General features: G+C 39.3%; 2 protein-coding genes across 5 annotated transcripts in view; both read right to left on the reverse strand.

Moving 5' to 3' along the window:
* The window catches only part of LOC125455169 (pleckstrin homology domain-containing family G member 1), a 281,538-nt gene extending 277,964 nt beyond the window's left edge, over positions 1–3,574 (reverse strand). The window contains exon 1 of the mRNA XM_048536871.2: positions 3,520–3,574. The gene's annotated coding sequence lies outside the window, so the exon portion shown is untranslated. The remainder of the gene's footprint in view (positions 1–3,519) is intronic.
* Positions 3,575–4,024: 450 nt separating this feature from the next.
* The window catches only part of tab2 (TGF-beta activated kinase 1 (MAP3K7) binding protein 2), a 36,270-nt gene continuing 27,550 nt past the window's right edge, over positions 4,025–12,744 (reverse strand). For all 4 annotated transcript variants that reach the window (XM_048536878.2, XM_048536880.2, XM_048536877.2 and 1 more), the window contains exons 4-8: positions 10,656–12,252; positions 9,279–9,439; positions 8,747–8,840; positions 6,247–6,327; positions 4,025–5,821 (exon numbers count right to left, since the gene is read on the reverse strand). In XM_048536878.2, coding sequence (XP_048392835.1) covers positions 5,676–5,821; positions 6,247–6,327; positions 8,747–8,840; positions 9,279–9,439; positions 10,656–12,252 — 2,079 coding nt within the window. In that variant the 3' untranslated portion in view covers positions 4,025–5,675. The remainder of the gene's footprint in view (positions 5,822–6,246; positions 6,328–8,746; positions 8,841–9,278; positions 9,440–10,655; positions 12,253–12,744) is intronic.

The following is a 12,744-nucleotide window of genomic DNA, read 5'->3' on the forward strand; positions in this document are numbered from 1 at the left end:
GTATTTTGGTGAGTTGAGGGATTTAAGTGAGGAGGGGAAAGAAGTACTCCCTGTGCATTTTTTTGTTTCAACTTGTTCCACCCTCCAGCATCCAATTTATCTGCTAAGTATCCAATTTATAGGCACAGGAGGGGGAGTTAACTGGAAAAGGCGAGTAATGCTACGTTTTACTCTCAAATCTCCTGTTTGGAGCACATTGTTCGACAGAAGCTTAAGATATGCCAGGGGAGCTTGGCAATGCAAAATATTCAACTTCTAGTACATGGGGAGTCATGGACATTTCACAAAAGGTAGATGATTAAATGTCAGGAAATGGCACCAGCTGCATAAATTTGGAGCTCTGGAGCTCAAGCGATGGTTAGAGTCACGTTGGTGTATCCATGAGGCTGCAGATCATATGAACAGTATGGAGGTGGCCATACCATAATATAACAGCATGCAGACAGATGGGGAATGGATTTCTGCCAGGCACCCCAAAAGAAACAGTCAGGTAGTATGGAGTACCTGATAGAATTGTACTCACTAACCAGTTTCCTGTTCCGATTTCTGGTGAAGGGAATCATTCCTCTGAGTGCAGCAAGAGCTAAGCTTGGGGTACTGTAAATGCCTCAGCTTTACAGGAGAGGAGGAGTAAGAGTAGTAGGGATAGAAATTGTTGCTTCGAACTCACAGTATTTCTGTGGGCCATAGTTCTGACTCCAGGATGATACGTTGCCTCCTGGGTGTCAGTGTTAAGAAGGTCACGTAGCAGTTGCAGGTTTTCTTCAGAGATGGGTGAACAACCGTAATCCATGTTCATACCAACAATACAGGCAGAATGAGGAAGGTGATCCAGCAGTCAAATTTAGGGAGCTAGATAGAAAATATGCAAGCAGAAGCTCAAAAGTACTAATCTCTGTGTTACTTCCAGTGCCATGTCCAAGTAAATGCAAAAATAGGAAGATAAGACAGATGAAAATGTGGAAGGAAAGATTTAAATTGCTGGGTAATTGGGCCTGTCTAAGATGACACTTTGTGAGCCAGATGGGTTGCGTCTGAACAGAGCTGGGGCTGAGGTCCTTTGCTAGTGCAGATAGGGAGGGTTTAAGCTAAATTGAAAATGTAGTGTCAGGGAGGTATATCAGAACCGGGCTGCACAAAATATTCAAAGATACAGCACTGAAATAGATTTCTAAGTTAATAAGTGGAATCAGAGTAAGGGAGAAAGTAAAATGTTTAAACCACGATGACAGTGCATGTCTGTGAATGCATGGAGTATTGTAAATAAGATTGGTAAGTTACAGGCACAGGTTGCCATTTGGAATTATGATACTGTGGCTACATAATAGAGGCTTGGTTCAAGAAAGACCAGGACTAAGGGTTAAATTTTTCTGGTTCCAGGTTTCAGTAAAGATAGGCAAGGCAGAAGAGAAGGGGTGGCAGTGAAGGGGAGCAATGCTGGAGGAAGTGTGTCTCAGAAAGTTGAAGTACAGAGTCAATTTGGCTAGAGTCAGAGAACGAAAAAGGTGCAAGCACATTGATCAGGTGCAATGTATTAGCTATCTACGAATGTGGAGAATGTTGAAAGAATCTGCAAGATTAAACAGAGAGGTGCGAACATTACAGTTATTGTTATCCAAATGCAGAGTGAGACTATGGTAGTGTAAGTGACAGAGAAGGGCAAGGATTCCTAGACTGTGCTCAGGGGAATTTTCAACAGCAGTATGTGTCAAGTCTAATGAGAAAAGAAGTACCACCAGACTGGCTCTTGGGAACAAGGTGGGCCAAACAGATTAAGTGTCAGTGGGGAACATTCTGGGGACAGTGATCATTGCATTGCAAGGTTTAGGCTCATTCTGGAAAAGAACAATTAACAATCCAGAGCTAGATTGATTAACTGGGGAGAGCAAACTTTTGGGCCAAAACTGAAACTGGGCTGGATAGACTGGTGCCGAATGATCACGGGGAAATCTACTGCTGAATAGTTGGCTACCTTCAAAAAGATGGCTCTCACACATTCAGGATAGTGAAGTAAGTGTGAGTGGGCATAATTTTTTTAGTCTTAGGACTCAGGGGAAAATGCCAAAGAATTGCAAACTTTACAATATTATTCAAAAAAAGAGAGTGAGCATGTAAATATATAAACTATACCAATTACAAACCAGTCAATTTAACTTCAGTAATGAGGAAACAATTAGAAACAATAATTCAGGATGTATGTAGACAAATAAAGGTTAACTAAGGAGACTCAGTATGGATTTATGAAAGGAAAATTGTGTTACGTTGCTAGACACTTTTAAAAAATACAACAGGGAGGGTTGATACAGGTTGATGTGGCATCCATGGGCTTCCAAAAGGCATTTGATAGACTGCAGCAAAATGGACTTGTGAGCAAAGTTAGATCTTATAGAACAAAAGGGACAGTAGTAATGTGAGTTCTAAAAAAATGACTGGAAGTTAGGAAACAGAAAGTAATGTTTAATGGATATTTTGGGGTTTGAAAAAAGTTTGCATTAGTGTTCCCTTAGGGCCAGTATTTGGACTCTTGTTTTTCTTGATAATATATTAATGATCTAGACTTTAGTGTGCAGGACACAAATATGATACAAAACTTAGAAGAATGGTAAACTGAGGAGGAGAACAGTGTAGAGTTCCAAAAGGACATGTGTCGGCTGGGGGAGTGGACGAATGATGTTTAATGCATATAAGTGTGAGGTGATACATTTGATGTAGAGAAGATAGAGTGAATCTAAAATAAAGGGTACTACTCTGGTTGATGTACTGTGTACAGTTCTGGGCACTGTTCTTCTGGAAAGATGTGAGCAGATTGGAGACAGTGACAATGAGGTTTACGAGAATGGTGTCAGGGACAAGAAGCTTCAGTTATGAAGCTAGATTGAAGAAACTGGAACTGTTGTTCTATCAATTCTCAATCCATGTTAACAGATTATTTCCAAGCTCAAGTGTCCTTGATTCATTAGCTTCTTTGGGATGTCAGAGATATTATCCATTTCTTCACAAATTGCAACACAAAAACCTGGGAATTTTTTCTTTCATCTGCTTCAGAATGTAGAATTTACAGTATGAAAATGCATAAATTTGTCCAGTCAAACAATATTGGTGTTAAGGCTCCAACACAAGCCTCTTCCCTAACTCATCTAACCCTGTTGGCATATCTTTATATTTTTCTCCTGTACCTAGAGCAGACTTGTATAGCTTTTCCTTTAACGCATCTATGCTATTTGCTTCAACCACTCAAATCAAATAGCATGCTTGGTATTCTAACTACTCCCTAAATTTATTATTGAATTTATTCTTGGCTCTCTCATTTATGGATCCTAACTTTGACTCCGCGTATGTGGAATAATTTACATTTAATAAATGAACATTTTAAATACGTACATCACGTAAAAATTACATTCAAAACCCGCAAGTATTTTGTGGTCTTTGATGGCAAATGCTTCCACAGTCCTTAAGAAAACTGAAGACCGATTTCATATTTAGTCACTGGAGTCTGTGATTAAAAAGTCACATGCTTACCTCCTAGATCCAAAAGTGCTCATGTTTTTGAGGATCTGCTGTATATTACTGAATTATCTGGGTAGTGCCTGGCATTTTTAAAGAAAAACAAAATGTATGAATTTGAATAGCTCTTGAAAAGGATAAGCCCTTTGATTTTATTTTTTCATTGTTATTTCCTCTCAATACATATGAATAGATCAAAGAGGGACATCTTGTTCCTGTAATCTGTGGTGAGCTCAAACCTAGTACCGGCAATATTACTAAATTAGGATATAAGGGGATCCCTTTGCCATCTAGAGTACCTGAGATGCTACAGCAGAGACATAAGGAGCACTCTCTGCCACAAATACTATTAAGATCCTGGAACACTCCATTGTACTAGAAGATTATGACAAATGGGAAGGTTTCTCACAAATACCTATACAACCCAGAGATATTCAAGTAAAATTTCACAATTTCCTTTTTTGATAAATAGCTTTTGTGCCAAAATGACGACGTACCTAATTAAAATGGAAAAATCAACTTAAGATATCCCATTATGTTTTATTAATAAAACGTAAAACCAGTCAATTTTCATTTAGACCTGCAGATGAAGCTCAGACCACTGTGTGACAACATAATTGTTTTATATATAATCTAATCGTAATGTAAAACTTTTGTACTAAAAATTTTAGAATCAAGTCAGGCCAATTTAACAACATAAACAATAGAACAAAATAGGAACCTGGTGTTCAGAAAAATTGAAATAACAGGCAATTTAGACGTAAAGAGTGCACAATATGGCAACTGAGTGTACCTGGTCTATTAAAAACTTCAGCTGTTCACCTCAAATTCTTTTTTCCTACTTTGAAAGCGATGCTTAAGCACTGTGTCATTATACAGTGCCAGGAGAGTTGTGATCAAGCACTGCATATCATTTTTAAAAATATATATATTTCACACATGAACATTGCACTGTTGTCTTGGAAACTGCATTTGCAGGTCTCTTCAAGAGCATAATTTATAGAAATGCTGTACAGAAAGGCCACTGAAAGCTGCTTTATACATAGCTTTGTTTTTCTTAAGTTAATTTAAGGCTTCACTTCTCATAGGTATCCAGGTGATTGAGACAAAAGATTTTACTAAAAACCGCTCAAATGATGTTAGTTACCAAAGTCTAAAGCATGATACATACAGGTAATACAGGAAACTCAGGAACAGAGAGAAAGAGAAGAAACGCTCCTCCCCAAATTTCTCCCCGCCTCCTCTAAGGTACGGTAACAGCACACATGGTTTCACCAGTGCTAGTCCACCTGATTACCCATTCTTCATGTGAATGCCAGTTGGCCAGTCATCATAACCAAACCCTAACCTGCTCTCACCAGGTGAGTATGCATCCTCTCTTTCCAGCAGAAGGGTTAACAGATAGGAATTAGGAGCAGCAATTGTTGATGTTTCTTCACCATCTCTCGTACATGCAGCATCCCTACTGACCTGAGCTAACTGAGCACACAGGCAGGAGTCAACCTGGAACTTCCCGGATCTGTACGGCTCAGTACAGGAAGCTTGAAGAGTAGACTGTATGCATTGCAGAAAACATTGGAGCACTTGGTCATCCCAAAGCTGAATCTTAAGAAAGTTCTGGAGCAGAAAGGTGATCAGAGCAGTGAGGTCTATTAGTGATGCACACATTCTGTTCCACCCACTCTCAGGTGCTCCTTTAAGTCTAGCTTTACAAATGCCCTCTGCTGTTCTTACAGCTCATTCGGTTGCTTCTACTTATCAAATGTATTGAATCATTTCCATCTGCAGCATCCTGAGAATTGTTACATGTTTTCTCCTTAAAAAATGCATCTTGGGAAGAAATTGTGGAAGATATGTCAGAAGAGACATCAAGACCCACAGCAGTTCATATAGATGTGGCTTTGTGAAAAACTTGTTTTGTTTGTAAAGGCGTATCTGGTATTGGCAAACCTGGTAGTAGCTCAGGCCCCAGCACTCGACTGAAGTTTGAAGCTGTGCGTTCAATCCCAAAAACCTTTGTGCTGAAATAATAATCTCCATTAAAAAGACCACCTGGTCCATACTAAACTTCTTTCCAGCATTGTATCTGCTAGTTACTACAGTCTTTGTAAACAATTCCTTTATCCCAGCATCTGTTGAGGCATTCGTTCTTTCACTGGGAGCGTTATGGCTCAGAAATGCTTGGGCATCTCACACTGTTCACAGCGAATCAGAGCTGGATGGTTCAGGAAGGTACAGGTGCTACAGTTCCATTGAGCCCCTTCATCCTCCTCTGGATCAATTATTGGTTTTGATGGTTTAATTGCAGGTTTCTGCTCTGTTAGAAACATAAATGTTAAATGGTGTTGAAAATAATGGTTTCTCAACTTTCTCAGATTTGATTAATTTAAATGGATTAATGCAAAAATTGAGAATTCAAAAATGATTTCAACATGTCCCTCCCTCCCCTTCCCAATTAAATAATAATCACCACTTCTTGATTTAGCTGATCTCCAGGTTTTACTGGTTTCGGTCAGCATCCTTTCAGTCATTCTTATAAAAACATGTTTGAATGCACTTTTTAAAAAATTCAACACAAGGAAGTCTCATTATCCTTCCCGTGAAAATAATTAGAAAAAATATGACAGAATGAATAGAAAGGATGACCAAAAGCTTGGTCAAAAAGGGTAATTTTGAGAATGGTTGACGAAGTCCTTTCATAATACAGGTTCCACTGAAGTTCATTTAATGTGATTCTCCTACCTTTCGGTTTAGGTGGCACAGGACCTCGAAATCCCATGTTATCATAAAAATTGTGGATAGCACTGGGGTTAAAGTGTGGTCCTGTAAAGAGAGACAATAGGTTATATCACACATTGCTTCAAGTTGGAACATCCAGGAGTCAGATTTAACATTTAATGTGCCAATTATCATGACAAACAAATCTAGCTCAGATAAAACGGAAACAAAAAATTAGCAGGTAAAACTGACTGGACAATGGGCTGCCTTTAAAGATATAGTTTGAGTACAGTCAAAGTATATTCCCACTCAGGGGAGTGGGATACAACAAAAATACAAAATGGTGTTATGATGTCAGGTGCATAATACTTTAAAAAAATAGCAGTTTAAGAAAAGATACCGGCAACTGGCAGAGGGAATCAAAAAATCTTCTAAGGACATACAGTATAAGTGCATTAACAGGAGGGCCAATCAGGGACCAAAAAGGAGATTTGTGAGCACGACAGGGGCAAGATTGAGGTAACAAAGTAATACTATGTATTTTTCTTTATTAAAAAAGACATTGTTCAGCTCACAGTAAAAGAAGATGTAGTTCAGAAACAAGAAGAGTTTAAAAGTTGATATGGAGGTGACGTTAGATAATAACTTTAAGTACGAACAGTTTAAGGTTTCAGGGCCGAATTAAATGCCTTAAAAAGATTAGAGAGAAAAGTGAATGTGGAAATTGTGGAGGCAATTTGCAATCTTCCTTATGCCCAGGGTATTACCAGCGGTCTTGAGAATTGCAAATGTTATACCCATTGTGAATAAGAGTGTAAAGAGTAGCCCAACAATACCTCACCGGTGAGGAAGCTTCCAGAAAAATAATTTGGGAAATAAATTGAGACTCATTTGAGCAAATGCAGGTTAAGATATCAGGCAAGGTTAATGTAGATAATGCTTTAGATGTGGAGTACGAGGACTTTCAAATAAAAGCATCAGAAAAGGTGTTTTACAAAACCAAAGTTCCAACAGCAACCTCCAATCCCACCTTCAGGAAATACCCGCTAAACGTATGGTCAGAGATGTGCCTCTGGAATCAGACTCATCATTCACACAAGGAACCACAGAACCCATGACCAATGATAGGGAATTTCCTCGGTGGATATTCATGTTCATTAGCAAGCGATTGCCAGTATCAATGCAAAGCAACAAAGACAACAAGGTTGGAGTACATGGAATAAAAACTAAGTACCAATAGTGATATGAAATTGGCTGTCTAAAGAAGCAAAGAATGAACAGTTGTTTTTCAGACGAGGGGAAGGGTTATAGTGGAGTTTCCCAAGGATTCATGGTAGGACTCCTGCTCTTTCTGATTTACATTAATGCTCTAGTCTTTGGTGCACAAGGTACAATTTCAAATTTCGTGGATGATACAGAACTTGTGAATCCTGGGGAGATCTTCAAAAACTCTGACAAGTTGGTGGGTTGGATGGACCAGTGGTTAATAGAACCTAATGCAGAGAAATGTGAAGTGACTCATTTTGGTAGAAAAATTGCAGGAAAACAATATAAGATAAATGATTTTATAAAAGGGGTGCAAAGAAGAAAGGTTGGAGGCACGTAAAGTCATTAAAGGGGGCAGTTCAGGATAAGGATGTTTAAAAAAAAATTCATTCCTGGGATGTGGGTGTCATTGACAAGATCAGAATTTAGTGCTCATCCCCAATTGCCCAAAACGCAGTTAAAAGTCAACCACATTGCTGTTAGTCTGACCTACATGTGACTCCAGACAGAGTAACGATAGTGGATATCCTTCCCTTAAGGATAGCTGTGCACCACATCAGGTTTTCTGACAATTGATAACAGTTTCATGGTCATCACTAAATTCCTAATTCCAGACTTTACTGAATTCAAATTACATCATCTATCTTTGTAGGATCGAAACTAACCCTTTTTCTGATGAAGGGTCTAGGTCCGAAACGTCAGCTTTCCTGCTCCTAAGATGCTGCTGGGCCTGCTGTGTTCATCCAGCTCTACACTTTGTTATCACCCACTCATTACTTAGGTTTCTGGGTTTGTAATCTAGCTAGATAGCACTAAGCCATTGCCTCCCCCACAAACTTGCTGTGATATTCTTCAAATGCCTAATCTTCAACTGCAAATCCACTTTACTGACTGATTCCTAATCCCGTGATTTTCATAAAAGTTCACTCCCCACCACTTTGGGAAAGTGACATCGTTCTACCTCTTGTCTCTTCTGCAGCACACTCTCTTCATCCTTTACTGAAAGAAGTAGTCAACAGTCTCAATAAAAGGTCAGTAACAGAAGAGAGAAAGATGCGAGGAAAGCCAGTGCCATAACTTCTAGCAAAGACAGAAGCGGTAGTTGAGCCTGTACTTTCAGGAGAGGGAGACAGCAAGATTTTGCTTAAAAGGCAGAAAATTGCCAGTGGGCATTTACGAAGAGATTTAATCAAGCTATTTTAAAAAACTGATTACTACATCAGCTTAACGCCTTCAATTTATTTGAAATTATACATACCTTTAGCTTGAAACAGGTCAATCTCTTTGGTTATGCAGTCTATATCGATCTGCAGCTGGCGGTTGCTGCTTCGCAGCTGCTGCATTTCCTCTAACTGAAAGACCAAGGTACATAGTCTCAGCAACTTCAAAAGACAGTAAAATATCATTGATATCAAATTATAATTTCTAATGTCTTAAATTACTGAGTACTTGCAGTTTTATATTGCAAAAACAAAGTTTGCAATATCGTTATTTGACTGTACACTGATGGCTTGAGTTGAACATTTATAAAGGGGATCAAATGATTGATAAGGTAAGGCCCTTACTAACTTCAATTAAAATCTGTATTCAGCAAATTATGGTATACCGTTTTTCAGGAATTTTCAGCACTGAATACTACTGTTAAATTGAACAAGTGACTCTTTTACAGCATGAACTTAAAACAAAATTATTTAAAATATGTTCTTTAGTATTACATAAATGAATGTGAACAGCTCAGATTTAAACGAAGTAAGTAAATTTGGAAACCATTATTGAATTGTGAATCGTACCGATGGGATTTGGGAAGCCGAATTTGATCGTTTCATGCGTCTTTGGGTAAGGTCACTTTCCATCTGATTAACTTCACTTTTCAGTTTGTCTAGCTTTCTTTTCTCCAGCTCAAGTTCTCGACGGAGTCGATCCATTCTGGCCTTCTGATGCACTAGTAAAGCTGAAAAGCATATCAGCAAATCAACTTAGAGACCACTAGGTAGCGGACAAAATATAATTCTGTACAACATAAAAAACCAAGAACAAAATTTTTAAAAATCCTTTTTTATTTGGTCAGACTTCATTTTTAATTATTTAACTAATAGGTTTATCATAATGTATATCCAATGCTTGGTAATTTGAAAGAAACTAATACCATTATTTGAGGAAAAAAAGTGTAGCTAAAGATAAATTGGTACAATAAAATGAGTTAAAAAGGTACAAAATGTTGTTTTGCATATAACGCAGCTGTTAACAGTAGCAGAAAACCCATGACATTTTGAACTTTACACGTCAATTCATTCAAATGGCCAGGGTCAAGTCACTTCTCGTCTTCGCCTTTTCTAGTATCATTAAATTAATATTAATGCATTTTTATGTATGATTCAACTTTTAAGTCACATAAATTTTTACATCTACTCTATCACATTCTGAATGATCAAATCTAAACCCCCGACTTTTAGCTCAATCTTCACACATAAACTATTCAATCCTAATACCAATCTATAGTAGTGATATAATATGCAGCGCAGGGATTTCAGTACTTATAAGATATTGTGAGAAGACGTGTAGCTCCACCATTTGCAAAATGAAGGACTACTGCAAGATTAGGTGATAGCAGGTGTCCAGGAGGCACGCTGCAATATTGAGAGTAGTACACCAATAGTTATATAATCTTGATTTATAGCACATTACAGTACAGCATCACATCAAATTTCATCACTGTATCATAAATAAAATACTTAATATTGCAATTTAATTTTCACAATAAACTTGAATTAGCTTAGTTTGTTTTATTCATACTTTATGTATTTGTCATGACTCCAAGAAACTTTGTTGTCCCATCGCACAATGGGTAATGACATAACGGTATTGCTAAAAAAAAACACAGAACTACATAAAATGTGGGGAAGTACTCATTGACAACTTTTCCTAAAAGGACTATCAGTCAAGTTATTGCCCTTTCCAAGCAGATTTTACCATACTGTACAGGTACACAACAATTTTCCATTCATCAAATCACTGCAGAAATCAACTGCTCCTTGCAAGGATTGCAATAGCATCATCACTCAATCTATTGCCTTTCAGCTTTTAAACTACTGAAAAGCAAACCATTGTGATGTACACTGGCTGAAACAAGAGAATTAGAGAATGACAACTTCTAAAATTCTCAATACCTTCTGTATAGGCAGCATCATCAGATCCCGCACTCATCCTTCGCATCTCACTGATTCGATTGTCACGAGTTGATGCAGAATCAGTTGCTAGTTGCAAATGCTGAACAGGTTCAGGCTCCACATAATGATCGGGCAGGCTTAAGAGGTTAGAAGGTTCAAAAGTTGGTGATGCAACCCCAGGGGAAATTGCAGGTGGCTTGTTTGGCGAAACTGTAATCTTAAAAGTGTACTTGGTATTGGGTTGGGTGACCACCACTCGAGGAGAAGTGGCAGTATTGCAATTGCCTGCACTCCGACTCTTGGGTGGGTGATGTCGGATATAGGCTGGTTGAATGAAAGCACCCTGCTGTGGGCCCATGCTAATCTGTCCTGCAGCACTTCGGGAGGAAGATGCTGAACTTGGGTTTGCTGATATATACACAGTAGGCTGATTTCGCAGACCTGGCTCATCACCGGATGTAGAATTTGCCGAGATATAGAGCTTCGGCTGGTTGCGTCCAACCATCTCCTCACACGATGGAGGGCTTGCCGAAATGTAAACTGTGGGTTGACTCCTGCCTCCGGGCTGGCTGCTAATGGAAGGTGAAGGGGATGTGCGAGAGTTGGAGGGACGCAGCATTGTTGCATTACTTCTCTGTGGTGATTCAAGTTTGATCTCAATTTGGTTTTTCCGTGACCCAGTTGAGATGTTCTGAATGTTGTACTGACTGTAAATTGAAGGATGTGCATTATTTAAAGACTGATAAGGGGGAACTTGAGACGTGGTGGGGGAGCTGATGGGCATGTACACATGAGACGTCTGATGGTTTTGCTGGCCTGGGTGTACAGATTGTTGGGATGAGGTATATGCTGAACCACACTGTGAAGTAACAGGGGCACAGAAGCCTGCCACTTGTTCCATCTGCTGTGGTTGAGAGTACTGTGGAGCCTGGAAGAGCTGCTGCTGTTGATTATGACTGTACTGAGGACTGCTGGTATTTTGCCCAGATATCCAGCCAGGCTGCTGTGACATCTGGCGGTTTGAACTGCTTTGTGTTGTCACATAAGGTCTAATATAGATAGAATTACCTTGGGGGCTATTAAGTACAGGCGGAGGCACACCGCGTATGTGCAAAGATGTAGGAGTATTATGACCAGTCTGAAGGTTGGGAGCTAGAGTGACAGTAATTGGATTGAACCTGGGCATTTGTTGGGCTGTACTCGATATTCCCTTGGAGCCCAATGGCTGAAGAAGTCCAAGTTGCTGTGTTGAAGATGGGCTGCGATTCATGTCCATAGTTCCAAACATATTCAAACCTGCAGCCAACTGTGTTGGCGTTACCTGTGGTTGCTGTGTAGGCTCATAGCTAGTTAGAGGAGTTGGAAGCGCCCCGTCACTGACACTATGAGGCACAGTTCTGTTTCCATTCAATTGATTCCTTTCCTTCCAACGCTGATACACATTCTGGGACTGGACATCTAGATTGAGTTCAGACATGTGATTGTGAAGCCCAGAAATGCTGGACTCATCCAAAAAATTCAGGTCCCCTTCTCCATAAAGATATTTGGTGCTTTCTTGAGACAAGAACTTACAGCAAGCATCTAAATTGTTACCGTTCTAGAAAACAAAAAAGCAGCAGAAAATTAGGAAACAAATTAATGCACCCACATTAGTAAGACCATACGAAATTTGAACAGGAATAGGCCATTTGGCCCCTCGAGCCTCCTCTGCCACTCAATAGAATCATTGCTGATCCGACATTCCTCATGTCCACTTTACTGCCCTTTCCACAGAACTCGATTCCCCTACTGATCAAGAATCTATCTCAGCCTTAAATATACACAAGGAAGCTACCCCCACAGCTTTCCATGGCAAGTACAAAAACTCTTAGCACTTTTAAAGAAGAAATTCTTCCTCAACACAGTCCTAAATTGGTGTCTGTTTATTATGAGACCTTTCCTTTGTTCACAGGTTCTCCCATGTGGAGAAACAGTACTTACCCTGTCAGCCCCTTAAGAATCTTATGTGTCTCAATGAGATCGTCTCTCATTCATCTAAACTCCACTAAGTAGAATCCCAATCTTTGTTCATAATACAATCCCTCCATAG

The sequence above is a fragment of the Stegostoma tigrinum genome, chromosome 9, assembly GCF_030684315.1.
Source record: "Stegostoma tigrinum isolate sSteTig4 chromosome 9, sSteTig4.hap1, whole genome shotgun sequence".
NCBI classification, from domain to species: Eukaryota; Metazoa; Chordata; class Chondrichthyes; order Orectolobiformes; family Stegostomatidae; genus Stegostoma; species Stegostoma tigrinum.